This window comes from Calidris pugnax, unplaced genomic scaffold, assembly GCF_001431845.1.
Source record: "Calidris pugnax isolate Ruff unplaced genomic scaffold, ASM143184v1 scaffold44, whole genome shotgun sequence".
In the NCBI taxonomy this organism is placed as follows: domain Eukaryota; kingdom Metazoa; phylum Chordata; class Aves; order Charadriiformes; family Scolopacidae; genus Calidris; species Calidris pugnax.
This window is the reverse complement of record NW_015094506.1, coordinates 18595257-18613253: the sequence shown is the minus strand read 5'-3', so window position 1 is coordinate 18613253 and position 17997 is coordinate 18595257. Positions and strand designations below refer to the sequence as shown.

The following is a 17997-nucleotide window of genomic DNA, read 5'->3' as shown; positions in this document are numbered from 1 at the left end:
AGCATTCAACAGCTCAGAAAAGGCTGGCAAAACCCTGTGATGAACAATATCAATATAAGCTTAAGAATGTTCTCCCAGGTTTTATAACTTCTATGAATCAGTCACTATACACAGAGAACCCACATAAAAAGGTCCCACCAGGCAATTATAAGCATGGGGAGGTGACAAAAAGGCCTCACATGAAGCTGGTGGATCCAAGCCAGAAATAAAACATCTGGTAAGGCAAACAGACTTCACAGAGCCCAAAATAATAAAAGAATACAGCAGAAGATGTATTTCTAAAATAAATAAAAAAATGACCACTAGAGAAAACTTACTTTGTTTCATGCAGCGTTCTTTTTCTGAAATGCATTGGTGCTGTCCCAAATCCCGGAAATCCATGAGCTTCCTTGGAAACATCAGCACGCGTGGATTGCTCAGGGTCACTTATAACAGCTCTGATCAGAAAGAGGAGGGAGAAGCTCTCTGACTATTAGTAAGTTTGAATTTCAGATCTTACATATTCTTACTCAGGGGAGAGTCCCAGGGACATCATCCAACAAAACTGTTGGCACTTCCTCTCCCAAAGCAGTGCCTACCCAGCCCATGGGCTCTCAAAGTCCCATCAAGCAGACCAGAAACAGATTAACTGGTTTCTGAACACTTTTATATTCTCTGTGTCATTTTAACAAGTAAACAAAAGGAGAGATCCTTTAAAAGTACCTTAGATTCTTTTTGTGTTATTGAAATGGTTCATAATCAGAAGGAAAAAATAATTCTGCACAGCTAATATAATTTTATGAACTTGCTCTCTGATCTATACAGATTCATCTTTGCACACATCAGTTACACTGATTTAACGGCAAGATTGGCTCCACTACAAAAAAAATAAAATCTCAAACCACCTTTGAGTTTCCTTTAACAGATTTTTTTAATGCAACAGTTTTGAAGTAATCTTCCCAATTAATATCCTGCTCTCTCACACCAATTTGTTCGGCAGTATTGGCACATTATATTTGGAACATAAATAGAGAGATTTTTTTAAATTAGAAGTTCACCCTGATGCAGCTGCAGTACTACTGAATATTGTTTTGACATTGTCCACACAAGGGTTCAGAGTAGGAGAAGGAATCCATGGAAAGATTAAGGCAAAGAAGCTAAAGGAGGGTAAGCACAGAATGAACATCCGTGATCCAAGATGCACAAAACAGTGCATTCAAAAGACTTTTCATTTACTGATCTTTTAATTTAAGTTAAAAAGTCTTTTCGTTCAACAAATTTCTGCAAATAGTAACACTACATAAAACTACATAAGACTTGGAACAAGATGATAAAAACATATTCTAGGCAAGAAAAGCCATGCACTCGCAGATCTAAATTCTTCTGTAGAGAAAACAGAAATTTTACATTATAAATTCAGTTACCTAGATAACTGATCCACCATCACTTGTTCTACAACAGCCTGTTTTCTCCTCTCTGCAGCAACATCCTCCTGCAATGAAAAACTGACTGAGAGAAAATGAAATATATAACACCAGCCACTTCAAATAATAAATTACCCTTTAAGATAGCATTCAGAGGTCACAATCTTACCAATGTCACAATTAATCTTTTTTTTTTCTATCTGTTTGAATAGTTATATTTGCATAACAAATAGACAAACAATATTCTCTGCTACACACTCAAATTGTCTATGCATATTAGCTGAAAATAAATATAAGAACTCTAGAATTTCTGTTGATAGACAGCATCCTTATCTCTGTATTCTTTCCAATAAATTCTGTAAGTACAATAGAGCCTGAGGAAGCTCACGCTCTTCCAGGTTTTGTGGTTATACATATTCCAACTCAGAGAATGAAACTTTACCTCCAGCAATATTTAGTCAAAGAAATTCTTTTAAGACTTAGTCTCAAGGCACAATTTTTACTTGCTGCATACCACAATAGTTTTCTGCTGAGACAGGCCATTCAGAAAAACCTTTCAGGAAAGATCATCCTAAGGGGGAAGGGGATTTAACATGATCTTATTTTCACTTTTATTAGAATAAGACTGAACCAGAACCTTGTGCCATTCACTGTGAAGTGCTCAGGCACTGATCATTGCTTGTTTCATAGAAAGATAAACCAAAGCACAAGAGGATGCCCCAGGACAGCACGGAGGCCACTGGCAATAACTAGGCCCCAGCATCTCTCTTCGACTTACCTTCCAGATTTCTTGACCTCTTCACTGCACTTAAATTTGCCTTTTTTCCCCAAAACATAATTTTAATATATGAGAAAACCGAGATTATTATTACTGAGGGGGTTTATGCAACCTTTTTGACAACTCTGTAGATATTCTGAAACCAAAGAATTAAGATATTTTTCTGATTGGTTATTTTTTCTGCACAATTCTTGTGTGCAAACCAAATTCTAGACAGATCAAGCCTTCCCATGGCTGAAGAAGAACCTGAAGTTGGTTCTGTACCGGGTAACTGTAAGGAATGATCTCTAATTCCACAGAGATGTTACAGGTATAATTCACAACCTTCAAGTAAATACTGATGGGCATTAGCCCAAAAAAAAAAACAACCCATCCCCCCAAAAACCCACCAACCATAAAATGGAAATAAATAATGGAACACCAGACCAGCTGGTGTTTATTCTGAACTGACTTTAAGCCTTAGAAGATTTTTGAATTATAGAAGATAAGGGGCTTTTTAGTTTTCTTTCATATTTCATCTTTACACCTATCAGAACTACAAGTGCTTTATCCCGAGTTACTGAATCTTTGCCCGTTAACTGTCACAACAGATGCATTAAAAAGCATTATGTAAAGAAGGCCACAGGGAAGATACAGAGCAGTGTTTGTTAAAACACAACATATTCCATGGGCCCCATCTTATAGAGCCAAACCAGCTAGCATGCTGAAGAAAGAAACCTTACACCTTGAATTTCAATTGAAAACTAGGTCACTGAACATACTCCCTTCATGGAACATCTTCCATTCACCTCTTAGACAAAACCTCTACTATGAATTTCCAAAGTTGCCAAGACAAAAGCTCTACTGTGAATTTACAAAATTGCTGAGGCAAACACTGAACTTGCGGCAGCTCTCACTGTTTAAGTAGTTACATTTGTTCGTGTTATATGGTTATTCAGAGAAAAACAACCTTCTTCCAAAAAGCCCTGGTTTTATTGTACATAGCATCTACTGGCAATTACACATGTACTATAATCTATAACTATGGAACTTTCATCCCAAACTACAGAAAAATTAGGAGAAATTCTACTGTAGAGTTTTTGGTAATGATTACAGTAAAAGGAAATTTTAACAATGTGTATTCTTAAGTAAATTTTTAAAACACCTTAAGATCTAATGCCAACAATTGAGGCAACATATATCCAATGGAATTAATATGTATGCAGTTTCTACTGCCAGTTTTTTCCATTACTCCTACCAGTATCAGAAGCTCGAACCTGAGAGATACTCCTGGAGACAGCCAGCCTGTGCAACCATCAGTGCTAATCAATAACAAAAGGGCTTCTACAGCTGCCTGTGACACCTTGCTCTGATACCTGTTGGCATCCTTTTAAAGCACACCAGCTGCAGTGTACCTGTTCTTTTGTGGTCCTGCACTGCTCCCTTTTCTCAAGGTTTCAGTTTATTTGATTTAGCATTAAGTAGTTACTGTAACGATACTTCAAAACTTCTTTCTATTATCTTTACCCTGTAGTATGGATTTTTAAATTTATTCTAAAAATAACAAACAGGAAGTTCTTCAAGTTCTTCATAAAAGTACTTTCTGAAAAGATTTTCTTATCATGAAAATGAATAGTGACCTCAGTAGTGTAACATCCACATTCACTTTGATGAGACTAGAAATCAAATAAATGTTTGCAATGATGCAAAATTCAGTGCATAGTGATGAGTGAACAAAATAAATTAAAATTATTTACTTTTACAAGCTTATAACATTTCTCATGGCTTAGAATTCCACGAGAAAGTTAGAATGGTAACTCTGTTCATTAATACCTCCAAAAACCAGGAGTGCTATCACTCTGCACATGCAAATACTGAATCATGCAATATCAAATCTCAAGGTTTTTTCCTCATTGTAAATGATCCTAAATTCAAGGCTTAGCCTTAGATGGGCAAGACTCCTATTGTTCAGTTCTAAAAAGAGTAAAAAACATGTCTATGTAGGAAATTAAAGAAACATATTTGGTATGTCTATATAAGAAAAGTTTTAATTCCCCTCTACATATACTAGATGCTATACTTGTTGCCAGTTTTTGGGGCTCCCTCCTTCCCAAGTTCAATATGGATGAGAGGAATCTGGAAAGGATCTAACAGAGGACTGAAGCAAAAGCAACCGAAAGGGGAAGCTAAGGGAGCTTGGGTTTGTTTAGTTTGCAGAAGCAGCAGCTATGAGGCATTCTGAAAACATCCTACCAACCAAAGCAAAGTTACAAAGAAGACAGAAGCAAACATTTTTTGACAGTGGCCAACAGCATAACAGGAGACCAAGTTTAAAAACTGAGCCTTGAGAGACTTGGTGTGAATAATAGGAAGACCTTCTTCACTAGGATAGTAGCATATAACAGGAAGATGTTGCCTGGAGATGATGTAGAAACTCCATCCTTGGAGCTTGAAGACTCAAAGCCGTGGCTGACTTGATCTTATACCCACAACAGAGCCCACACAGCTTACAAAGCCAGTTCTTACCACATATTACATCTCAGGAGTAAATGAAGAAAAACAGCTTATTTACTCTAGAAACAAGTCAGAGTAAGCGCTGATGGAATCATGGAATGCATAAATCATGAAATACAGGCTTGGGTACAAGCTACAGACCAGAGGAAATGTTATCACTATACCCAGGTTCACACAAGTCAATCAGGTAATCTTAGTTGTATGTACATATCTGTATTTATTTTTCGTGATTTGCATTCTCATTTATACATTACTGCATAAAATACAAGCATTGCAGATAGCATTGAAATAATGCTCACTGGCCTGCTCAGTTCAGCTCTCCTTGAAGCAAATGTTTAAACTCCCATGATTGCAATAGGTCCAGTTACATATTAGGACCACATCATCAAAGGCCTAACTTCTGCTGAACATCTGGGAAGTCATTCTGTGAGTCTAGACAGTTAACAGCATAATATAAGCCGAAATACTTACAGCTTCTGATTTTCTTATACTGTGCTGCATATTATAGGGCTTGCTTGTATAGCATTGTTGCAGGAGAGCTTTCTCATCGAGAGCTGTAAGACCATCATTATGTCCATCTTCAAGCTGTGTACCCTATACAGAAATACATTATTTTCATAAATCAAATTTAATTAAGAAAAACAAAAAAACCCCACATTTTCCAACAAACACACACATTTTCCTCAATCATTTATTTAAAAGTATTTTCCTTTTTTGCTTCTTTTTAAAGTGCCTGCTTCTTCCACTTCACAGAAGCTGAACTTAGAAATCCTGTTCTCTAGTCTTCCCTTAGAGCTTTTGAACACTCACCAGCTTTCGATCACATTGGAAAAAAAATAAAAAATAAAAAAAAAATCACAAAAATACTGTGTTCCTACAAGGTTTGTGAATTTTCAGCAGCATCTCAGAGAAAGCAGACTGTTAGCACCTCTCTGAAGACGACGAGCTCATCCTTTCTCTGTTCTGCTCCAGAACAGCCAAGAGAAAGAGGCTGATTTGCCATTATGAATATAGCTCAAAGTTCACCGTTGCAGAGATGCTGCTTTTTGAGCAGCAAAGAAGTTAAATACAGTCTAGACAGGGCAATGCCAAAGCATACTGCTGAACTGGGTCTAACAGGCTTGTTAATAAGTCCAAGATTATTACAGAAGTACCTCCTACATGGAGGATACAAAGAAAACTGAAAAAGGAGACTGTTTACAGAAGTCAGCAAGGAGGAAACACGGGCAAGAAATCAGAAAAGTAGGTTTTGTTAGCTAGGCTCCTCTAGGAACAGCTTCTTTTCAGATATGAAAAGTTATTACAAGTTCCAGTAATCACATAAAATAATAAGTACCTTGAACTCCAAAAAGATTTTGATTTATTAATTTAATCAGATAGTGATAATATCTAACACAGAAAATTGTTCTGCTAGACTTTATATTACTATCTGTCACAAGAACTGACATACATAGCTTCTAGTGCTTAGCGAGTATCTTTCTGGAACCCAAAATCACCAGAATAAGCCAGTCCTGCTTTTTCTCTCCCAGTATCCACTTTCCACCTGTTTCTTCAGTTTCGGATTAACTTGGCTGCTCCTGTAAATACCCTTTTGATGGGCTTGCAGTTCAGGACATATAGGAGTCACTTCTTGGAAAACAGATGACGTGATGGTGTCAGACCGGTACATAAGAGTGGAATCATTAAAAAAAAACCCAGCACACCAAAACAAAAAAAAAGTAATACTACCACAAATCCCCAGAAATAACAATTGTAACTGCCACCATAAAACTAAGCTTAACAGAACAACAGAACTGTCTTTTTTACACAACTCTTTGACTGACAGAATATTTACTTACAAGGACTTGCAGGTTGTCCAAGTTTTATCTGAAGAATAGAAGTGTGACTATAAGAGGAGAAAGCCCCTTTAAAATGATCAACAATATGTGTAAAACAATAACAACAATACATGAAACGTAACATCTGTCTCATGTAAGACCTTCCTTTTTCACTCTATTGAACATTAAGGAAGTAAAATCAGTAAACTCCTTGTTACTCATCATGGAGTTTTTCCTCTGAAAAGGAATGAACAAAATATGTTCCCTCAACACCTGCATACTTAACTTTTCATTAAGATTCTTAAATGGTCATCTACCCCTAGCACTCAATCTAATATCTGGCCAGTCCTCATAGCTGTTGCTTCCTCTTTCCTTATGCCTACAATGATGTGTCTTGCTCTGGGCAACCACCCTTCTATACTGTCTCTTCCAGAAAAAGAAGAAATTTGGGGTTTTTTCATCCCTTTGTTTTCCATTTTCTCTCCACTGATCTTCCCTTGTTTGCATCTTAGTTTTAATTTAAAAACACAAAAGAAACCTGGCAGACTTAATACAGCTTGCAGTCCAACATTGTGGTCCAACTGTACCGGATCTCATACAACATCAAAACAAAAAGTACAGATAACATCTTTCACTATTTTATCCCCATATTTCCTTCTGCTTACAGAGTTAATAGTTCTCTAAGGTACAGACTACATTTTTCATTTCTCCTCTTTTAAGTCCTGTATACAGTCATAATTGAATAGAAGAATAATTACTATACTGCTATATTTAAAAAATAAAAAAGCTTGAATGCATTTTTATATTTGGAAATAACATTCTACCAAGATCTTCCCGCTGTCTCCCATCTTCTTAGGCTGCAAACTCTTCCCTATCAATCACGCTGATCTTCACGCTGAGGCTAGAGGTGCTCTATGAGGGCAAATGTTACATTTCTTACCAGAGAATACAAGCACACTTAGATTCTCAGAGCAACCCAGTTTCTTGCTCTTCTATATTTTATTTCCTACTCAACATCAGATGCTGAAATTGCACATTTTTATTTCTTTACAATAGAAATATGGAAGAAATTAATTACACACACATGCAAACCTCTCGAAACACTGTAATGAAATACCAGCACACATTTGCTATTTAAAAATGCAATTACTTCTTTGACAATTACCTTTATTGAAGCTTCTGGACACTGGAGTTGGTCTTTTTTCTTTTCTGCAATTCTCTGAGAATACTGTTTATATTCTTCCTTCCTATCTGCTTGATACTGACGATATTTCAGTTTATATCTGTCTGTTGGAGATGGCAGATTTTCTGGTATTGTCTTCTGCTCCAAAACAGAAAAGCAAAGAATAATCAATACAAAAGCCTCTGGTTGATCTATTGAATGAGAACAGCATTACTATAGTTCCCATCCAGTATAACTACTAAAACTTCTTGACACTATGCTTCACATTAAGAAAAAAAATAATATATTACTGTATATTCAAGCTTAATTTTCATTGAGTTCTTCATATTCTGCCTTTTTTCAATCTAAAAAGTATATATACCCAAATGGGTTTGCATCACTTTTAAGGAGAGAGCCGGGAGTCAGTGGTTCTGTCCTATAAGATAATGTTACTGATCACTAAAATGGGAATTCTCACCAAAATTTGGTTTTGGATGGCTGAAAACGGGCTAGTGGATTTTTTCAATCAGAAGGTCTAATATTCTTGGACAGCTGGTAAGTATTAGTTAGTAGGTCTTCCTTCCCTAGAACATCAGCTGAAAAGGCAGTGATGCCAGCTAAGTAACTTCGTAACTTTACGCCCATTTCAGTGCTCTACACAATGGAGGCCAGATCAATAGAAACAGCAGAATGACAGAAGGCCAAGACTCTGTTCTTTCTCTCCCTGAATAATCAGCACCTTCAACATTTAAGTGACATTCCTTCAACACTAATAAAACTAAGACAGCCTTATCTAGAATCTTTACTCAACACATCTCATCATGCAACACCAGTCCTGTTCTAGAAAACTATTTCCCAACACCCCAAACGATTTGTGTTCTTGAAAGGGCAGCTTTCTTTTTCAACAGAGAATCCACATGCCTTCACTGGTTAATTCCTGAATGATAAGACTATATTTAAATTTTTCTTCCAAAAGTGACCTATTTTGGCAAGATTTACTTACACAGTCTGTTATTGAAGCAGCTGGAACATATCTTGCTAAAGGAATGCTCAGTCAGGGCCCCAGAAGCAAGCAATGCAGAAATAAAGGCCGCTCAGAGGAATACATTAAAATATTTTAGAACTGCTTGAAAATCCTCTCCACAAAAAAAGAAGGAGAAAAAAAAAATCAGGCAAAAAGAGAAAGAGAGTAAGAGCAAAAGAAGGTAAGTGAACAGAAGATACTGAAGTGCTGAATGTGCAAGAATGTATTTAAGACATAATGAAGGCAGAAAGGAAGCAACAAGAGATAAAAAAAAGCAGAAAAGGGAGAAAGACCCTAAGGAACAAAGCCACACCAACCTTCCATTAGCCTTCCTGCAGCTAGACAGAATTATATCTAAGAATTTAAAAAGAAAGATAAAGCAAGCAGTGAGATTATAGGCATCCAGACCTACAAAGAGTATCGCAACTTAAGCATGTTTGCACTGCACGCTTGCAATCCAGTACAGAGGAAGATAACCTATCCATAGTTATATGTTTATAGTTACATCTTAAGACATGTATAAAAACCGATGTTGGACACATAGATATTCTGAGAAGTAGCACATTCTTAGTCCATTATTTTGAAAAAAAAATAACCCTTTAAGTTTTCATTTAAATGCATTTTTTTCCAAGTTGAGAAGCCATTTGGCTATATAGGAAAGCATATAAAATTATGATCTTGGCAGATTTACCTTGAGCTCCAGCCAATTTGGAGTCCTGTCATACAAGCCGCTGTATTATTCGTTTCAAGGGGCACAGGTCATATATAAATTAATTACTCATCACTTTTCCCTCCAGCTATACTTCTGTTTGAAACACTCAGAGTATTTCTTACGTTTACATAAGTTAAATATTTTTTAAATAATGAATTTTTAAACAATTTATTTTCTGATTCTTCCAAAGAGATAAAATTGATAAGTTAGGATATTTCCTGAACCCTAACCAAATAAAAACATACTAATAGTAGTGAGATTTTTACCATGATTATGTATAGTGCACGATTATGACAGAAAATAATCATGTAGGTAGCATTCTTGTATTAGTTTAAAGCTCTAGATATGTAATCTCTCAAATATAGGGACTACAAAGAGAAGACTACTTTTTGCAGATTTTTCCCTTTAATTAACATATTTGAAAAACTCAAAATATTGGTGGAATGACAGATTAAAAATAGGGCCTCCAATAAGCTAGTTCCTATCACACAAAAGTTAAAACATACTATATTTTCAGATCATATACAATAGTACTACTACTGAGTTGCTAATGTTATTGTCAGTGTATATTTTTTCGGCTACTTTTCCTTTAGTTTAAACAGGTGCCAAAAAAAAACAAACGTTGTCAGAAGAAAATAGAGGTAAAGAGAAATTAAATATGTACCAATGATCAAATAAAAAATTGTCACATTCATTTCTTCAAATTTAGTTCAGATATAAGAGTTCAAAGGAAAATTTTCCTGCATTCAGGGAACTGTAATAACTGAGTAATTAAATTAATTCTTAAACTTGTTATAGTGGATATTGATCCTGAACAGTGCTGTAAAAAACTATAAAACAGAACATTAGCATTTAGACTACTGATTTTCCATATAAAGCACCTAAGATTAGTGGTGATTAAGTTTCTTAGTCATCTAGGGGAAAAAAATGCTGATATGTGATCAGGAAATTTTACAATAGAAGTGCTCTGCCAAATTGAACGTAATTCTGAAATTAACATCACAGTTTTGTTTTAAAGACAAGAGACTTAAGAAAAACCCTATGAAATGGGTGCACATAGTTCCCAAAATCTCCTTTTCACTAAAATCAACTACTCTTCCATACAAATAATACATACTGTTTGTACACTTGGGTCTTTTCTTCAATCACTCACTGACTACTATTGATCTTATCTTTACTATCAAGTTCCACTTTTTTTAGAAAGACAAACCAAAATTGCATGCTACCTCCAAAGTATTACATTTTTCAGTTGCTTTGACAAATTGTTAATAAATGTATCTCTTCCAAAATAAGTACAATGAAATGGATGAGTGTATCAACCAAAAAAGAACAGGTAAGGTATTTAAGAAGGTAAGATTTTTTTTTATATTCTAGAGGTTGCTCAGTAAAAAGTACTTTGTCAAAAGTATTTTGACCAATGGCACTTTCAGATACAAGCTTAACCAAAAGAAATAAAAAGAACTTGTATAATAAGGGTAATTATGCTTCGCTCAATTACTGCTAAAGAGGCATATTTTAAAGATACTGGTAGCAGCAGGCTGACCTGTTGAGCCTGATGATGCTGTGCATATGGCGTTCGTAACGATGTTCTCCAATCTGGAGATGAATCTAGATGGCATGTCCGAGGATAACTTCCACTGTATGGCATGTAAGAGTCTCCATCCTAAAATTACAGGGGGGAAGAAAAAAAAAAAGGACAAGCAATCATAACTGTTTTATATTCAGAGTGATATTTTTGTAAACTCCTGCAACACATGAATTCTAAAAACTATTCAGGATAGAATAAATTTATAATTACCTCTTCATCAGAATCTCCCAGCCTTCCTAGATCTAGGCATGGCACCCTGCAGGAAGTTAAAATGATTTTAATAGCAATAAATTCTCTTATTTTTCAATTACAGTAGCAGCGAACTGCCTATTAGTTACTATTATCAACTCCCTCACAAAAATTTCCCTGCTATGAAGAGTTTCACTATGACCGGAGATGGCCTACTTGGCAAATCCCTATTAGCTCCTCCTGCTTCAGTTGTGGCCAGCGAGCTCTTCCTCTTCCCCAGTTGCAGAGTACCCTAACAGCAGAAAAGAGCCCCTGCAAGGCTCTTCTTCATTCCCAGCATGGCCATCCTGGATTCTCTTCACCCCCCAACAGGTGCTGCAGCAACAAGATCGTAAATCAAGGATTCCTTACTCCTGTCTTTCATAGCAGGTCTGTGGCAATATTCCTCTATAATCGGGCTCCAGAGAGGCAACAGGAAAGCAACAGCTCTTGGGATGCAAACCTTCCAAACTTTTTTGAAGAGATTAAGCAGAATGAAATACTAAAGTACAGTTGGCTTTCATGGTGCTAAAGAAATGAAAACATCTCCCAATTCATCAAAGCTTCTCTGTGTCTGCTGCCTGTACTCCAGATATACTCTGGAATTATAACGAGATTACTGCTTGGAATAAGAGAGCTCCTTAATTTCCAGTCTTTTTTTACTAGAGGATCACTGACAGTACGCAGAAATTTTTTTGACTTCAATATGAACAAACCAAGGACACGGTCACATATACATGTAAAATAATGTAGATACATAAATTGGCTGTGAGGCATTTCAGTAAACAAAACCCCATAAACTATCAAACATGATCCTTAGAAAAGCAGATGTTGCTTATCTGCCAAAGTCAGTATAAGGTTTTAAATTTTATAGGCACGATACGAAATTTCCCTTTGCTTGTCTCTTCACAACAGGTTCTTTGTAATTGTTACTGTAATACCTGCATAGAAGTCTAATAGTTAAAACAAAAATAAGTTTTATCTCTTTTTGCAGACTATTATATTAAAAATATTTGAGAAATTTTCATAAATATGAAAACTCTGAGTACAGCTCTATCATTAAGCTCAACCAAATGCAAATCAACTTAATGCCAATGTAAATAATGCATCACAAATTCTACTCTAAATAGAAATAATATAGAAAACAAACCTATGATGATAAATTTCATGGAACACTGATTTGCATACCAATACAAATGCAAATGGATTGTGTTAATAATGCACAATTACACAAACTGATCAGAAATAGAAGCAGACTTACTCTGGTGGGCGAGGACCATGACTAGCCCGTGTATCTGGTCTCCAGCCCTAAAAGAATGATACATTATTACATATCTACAGGGATCAGGTTTAAAATACTCAGCTCTGTCTTTCAAGTTCCCCTGGAATATTTAAAAATCAATGCCTCAAATTATCTGTCTGACATGCTTAAGTGAGATGCTACTAACAAAAGGACAAAACAAAAACTTCATTCAAAGTTGATTCTTACAGATCATGAGCCTGAAAGACTGGATATTCATCATGACAGAAAGATTCCATTTCCAATATGAATCCAGAATCCAGACAATATCCATGTCAGCTATTAATAAAGCATTATAAATAATCTGCGTTCTTGAGAGTTTGTACAATCACTGCTCACGAGGGTTTAGGTCACATAGTCCTTTTTTGTTGGGAACCAACCCCATAGTCAACCCTTAAACCAAAACCACAATACCAACAACCAGCTGGCTCACATGCAGCTAGCTCAGACCTCAAAGCCCTGTTATTCGATGTAATCACATCATCTCAGCTTTGCTATAGCAGCACATGATTAGGCAGCTTGTGTATTCACACTGTTCATTTTGCATGGCCTGTGTACCACACAGATCTCCAAAATCAAATGAGTGAAAATACAGCAAGAATAAAAGAAAGAAAAGACTCAAGCCACAGCTCCATCTACCCCACTATGGCTTTCTGAAAACAGCTAACAGCAAATCTCTCAGGAAGACGGTTTGACTGGGGCAAGCATGTAGTAACAATTTTCCCCAAACGGCCTCCCAATCTGGCAAAAAATATGGTTCAGGGATGTTCTGAACCAGGCCAGCATCTTTGTTTTCACACTCTTCAGGTCAGAGATCTCAGCATCACAGTCTGAACTGAGCAGACATCCTATTTCAGCACTGCCCTAACATGATCTGAGAGCAGTCACAAAACTGTAACTCCCTTCCTGCCACCCACCCTTGCAGCCTGCTCCTGAAAAAGAAGTTTACAGTTCAGCAACACTACCCTCTAGTGCCTTCAACAAAGGGTATTCGGTTTAGAAAAAGGGAAAGTTTCTCTCCAGGAAGGTCGCACATAATAAACACCACCACCTTGTGGTCAAATATGTAAAAAAAACTTACGAGATCTAACACAATTTAGTCTTATTCTTAAGACTAAATGTAATGCATTAAATCACAAGTATCTAATTTTTGTGTACCATGTCAACTGTGGTAAGATAAAGAACAAACCACATTCTACATGTTAAAGTCTTAATGCAATTCCTTTTCCAGAAGTCAGCAAATCAGGAAGAAAGCAAACAAAAATCATCCTGAAGACCGTCCACATGTACAAGGTGAAGCACGTAGTTTCAACCTAATTTTAATCTATGTTTTATTTTTGCAAGCCACCGAGAATCAGATGGACCAGAGAGTCTAAATTTAGACACTAAGGGGCTTGAGAAAGAGAAGAAAAAAGGAGCAAAAGATTAGAGAAAAACGGACATTTCTTTTCTTTTACAACCTACACTACATGCTCCAAATGCTCTTGTGTAAACAGCTATTTAATCTCAAAAAAGACTGGCTTTTTTTTTTTTTTTTTTGTGGTTGGACTCGATGATCTCAGAGGTCCCTTCCAACCACTAAGATTCTGTGTGTGTGAAAAGACAACGTTATATCGTTTACAAAAGGTCATTTTTCATTCCAAATCAAACAAAAAAAAGGAAAACAGCAACTCAGCAGTCAAACTCCAAGAATTCCTCGTGCAGTCATTCAACAAATAAGGAAGTTTAATGTGTGCTTGGGGCCTGAGAGAAGATTCTGAGTTAAATTTACTTCATGGGCATAAATTACACAGTATCTGTAAGAAAAATCAACCATTATTAAAAAAACCTAATACTTACCTTAGCGATAATAAAAACAATGGCCCTCACAATCCAAGATCTTATTTTTACTAATTAGGCTTCCAAAAGTTAGCCTTAAAGTTTCTGCTACAGTGATTTTGTGAGAGTTGCACACCAAACTCATCTCAAAACATAGACTCTTAGGAATACCTGGAAAACAAAATTCCCCTTCCTAATGAATGCCGAATACCGAGATTCATTGTACACATCAATCTGAAATCAAGCCTTTTGAAATTATGTTCTGGGAGTTGCTTTACTTTCTTGCTGTCTTGCAAAATAAAGCCACAGACAAACCTGTAACCAGTTTCACCAAGAACCTGAGGCAGCAAACAGACCTGAGAGAGGTTCAAGCCTCTGTTGCGCTTAATTGCAAGCACTAGTTTGTTCCCTGAGTTCCCCACATCCTAGCTAAATACCCAGAACATCAGCTATTTTAGGTCAGCTGTTTTTATTGGAAATTCTCTCCCTTTGTTTGAGAAGCTGTCGTACTAAAACTATCACTTTCTGACAAAAATCATTTCAAGTTTCCTTCTCTACAGAATGTATTATAACCTCAAACTAAAAGCCTTCCGAAGTATGATTAAAATATTTGTAAAAACATCAAAATAAGGAAGGAAAACAACCACAACCCATCTCCATTAACATACCTGACGTTTCTTCCCCATCAATGACAGCTGAGTCTGCCTTCGAGGGGACACAGCAACTCCTTTAACTTCCAAATCCATGCTAATTCAATAACAGCCTTCAGAATAAACTGAAAAACAGAAAAAGCCATTAAGAATATTTTTTTATGTATGTCTGTAAATAAACATTGCATTAGTAAGAACGTGTCTATCACCAATTACCTGAGTCTATCGCCAATTACTTTAGCAATCTGTGAATGTTACTGGATTCCCTTTTTAACCGCCTCTTAATCTTCCCTTACTAATGCTTAATGAGATTCCTCTTCAGATTTACCTCAAGTTTAATTCCCTCTTTCCCTCATGCTTGATACCTTCTCATACCAGGATTACTGATTTGCTACCCCTTGATAACATCCAACCTTTTTTAATCTTTGCTTACAGCTGCCACCTGGCTCTCCCATGCACCATGCCCTGGGACAAAATATTTTCAGGAAGACGTAAGGGCCTCCTGGCACACACCGGCCTCCCAGAGCTCCAGAGCCACCTTTTACCAGTGTGCCACTCACTGCACTGCCGATTCCTCCTTCCACCCAGCCAGTTTTGAACCAAAACCCCTGTCGTTTAGTTCCCAGAAATGAGACACTCCTTTTTCAAATCACCATCCACAAAAGCTGATTTCTAAAAAATCCCATTTCTACCTACTGAGCAGGTTTTAACTCCCAAGTACCCTTTCCTTTATGGAGCAGAAGTACCGCCACAGGGCCTCCTTGGAGATGGCCCCAGGGCTGCTGGCCAAGGGACCAGCCTTCTGGCCATACCGTCCCTTTCCCACAGCACTGAGAACACGGAGCCACCGCCTTCAGAGGACATAAGGCTCTCACTTGAAACGCTGCATCCCTCCAGCTGGAGGCCCGGGGGGGGAGCGCTGCTGCATTGAACAGTTAACGCGCTGAAATAACTTTATCACAAAGAACAACACTGTCAGAGCTCAAATAAATATCGTGGGCTCGGAACAGTTGCACGAAAACGCTCGGTTTTCCCCGGGAGCGGCCGGCCCTCCGGAGAGGCCGTCACCGGAGGAGGGTGACGGGCCGCGCACGGCTGGTGGAACGGGCCCACGCCCCAGCATCTCCATGGCAACCGCGCCCCGCCGCGGCCCCGTTCCCGCCCGCCGCCTGAGGGGCGGCAGCGGCTCCCGACCCGCCGTACCCGCCTGTCCGTCGCCTGAGGGGCGAACCTGCCCGCCGCCTGAGGGACGGAACGCGCTCCCGCCGGCACCGCAACTGCCCGCCGCCTGAGGGGCGGAACGTGCTCCCGCCGGCCCCGTACCTGCCCGCAGCCGGCCGGCCGCGCCCCGCGGCACCGCCCCTGCCTCCCCCCGCCTCAGGGCCGCGCCGGGTACAGCAGCGCGGAGGGGACAATCCCAACCGGGCTTCGCAGGGAAAGTTTCGCAAGGTTCCGCCGCGGCTGAGGGGGGAAGGCGAATTCCGCGTTGCTGCCGGGGTGGTTCCCCGCTGGTGGTACGGCTGCCTGCCCCAACGCCCCTCCCTGCGCTCACTCGCCCGGCGAGCCCCGGCCGCCAGCGCTGTGTGGGCCCCGCAGCCACCGGCTTGCTAGGACACTGGTTCGTGTCCTCAGAAAACCCCAACAGATGGAACCAGAGACTTCAAAACAGGCGCAAAAGGGCTCAGGGTGTCTGTAGCCCCGGCTCGGAAATACAGCAATTACTCCAAAGTTGCTCAAAGCCTGATGGAGGAAGGCTTTGAGTAGCAGCAGCATCCAGAGACCAGTGATGGGGACAGCCACGGCACTGCTGGTTCACAGAAGGGCACCAGCAGTAGCGATGGCACTTGGAAGGCAGCAGGACTGGCCTCCATCCACACCGGCTCTGGCAGCCCAGCGAGCCACGGAGCTACGAACGGCCAAAGCCATTTTAGAGCAGCACACTCTGTTCCCACTCCTTCATTCTGATTGAAAGGCTTTTAAATTAGAATCATAGAGTCATAGAATTGACTAGGTTGGAAGGGACCTTTGAGATCATTGAGTCAAATCATCAACCTAACACTGCCACAAACACCACTAAACCATGTCCCTCAGCATGTCTTTTAAATACCACCAGGGATGGCAACTCAATCACTTCCCTGGGCAGCCTGTTCCAGCACTCGACAGCCCTTTTGGAGTAGGAATTTTTCCTAATAGCCAAGCTAAACTTCCCCTGGCACAACTTGAGGCCGTTTCTTCTTGTCCTATCACTTGTTACTTGGGAGAAGAGACCGACCCCCACCTCTCTACAACCTCCTTTCAGATAGTTGTAGAGAGAGATAAGGTCTCCCCTCAGCCTTCTCAACAACCCCAGTACCCTCAGCCACTCCTCATACGACTTGTGTTCTAAACTCAGTTCACTTTAATTAGCCTTATTAGTTATCTCAGAGGATAGCCTCTCTGCAATTACAATTTTTTAAACAGTTCCAAGTTGTCCTGAATGACCAGACCTACATCTCTTATGCTTAAAAATCAAATTGTGTCCAAATACCAGTTCCAATTCATCTATTCTGTCTTGGGGAAAAAAATCTGTCACCTTTCCAAAGTCAGGCAAAATCTCACTTATTGCAAAACTACTAACACACCAACTCTAAGGATGTATTTCTGGATGCTGCTACTTCCAAGCCTGTGTGATCCATTTTTAGAACAAAAACCATACCATGTTTATACACAAGAATGAACAATTTATTCCCTTTCAGTGGGTGACACAGTAATAGTTTGGGTCCCTTTAACTACAGTACATTTCCTCCATAAAGACAAATCCACGTGTTATTTTCCATTTTCCTGCAAGAATAAAGATGACAAAACAGTTCAGGCATTATAACTGGCCTACTTAATTCTTCTGTTTTATAATTGCATAGCTTTTAACAGCATTTTGCTGTCAGACCTACCTCTAACGTTATACCTGTCATTAAAGGGTAGCAGTTCCATAGGCATGTACATCAAGTAAACAGAAAATTAGGAGATAATAAAGGTATGGACAAAAAT

At 38.7% G+C, this 17997-nt stretch overlaps 1 protein-coding gene across 2 annotated transcripts in view; it reads right to left on the bottom strand.

Moving 5' to 3' along the window:
• The window catches only part of CAPS2 (calcyphosine 2), a 28605-nt gene extending 12309 nt beyond the window's left edge, over positions 1–16296 (bottom strand). Inside the window, exons 1-9 of one of the 2 annotated variants that reach the window (XM_014963161.1) lie at positions 16177–16296; positions 14992–15098; positions 12467–12513; positions 11188–11233; positions 10933–11052; positions 7657–7812; positions 5146–5268; positions 1404–1471; positions 318–437 (exon numbers count right to left, since the gene is read on the bottom strand). In XM_014963161.1, coding sequence (XP_014818647.1) covers positions 318–437; positions 1404–1471; positions 5146–5268; positions 7657–7812; positions 10933–11052; positions 11188–11233; positions 12467–12513; positions 14992–15069 — 758 coding nt within the window. In that variant the 5' untranslated portion in view covers positions 15070–15098; positions 16177–16296. Of the gene's footprint in view, positions 1–317; positions 438–1403; positions 1472–5145; positions 5269–7656; positions 7813–8656; positions 10821–10932; positions 11053–11187; positions 11234–12466; positions 12514–14991; positions 15099–16176 lie in introns of those variants that run through there. The other variant, XM_014963162.1, reaches the window with a different exon arrangement.
• Positions 16297–17997: the final 1701 nt, after the last annotated feature.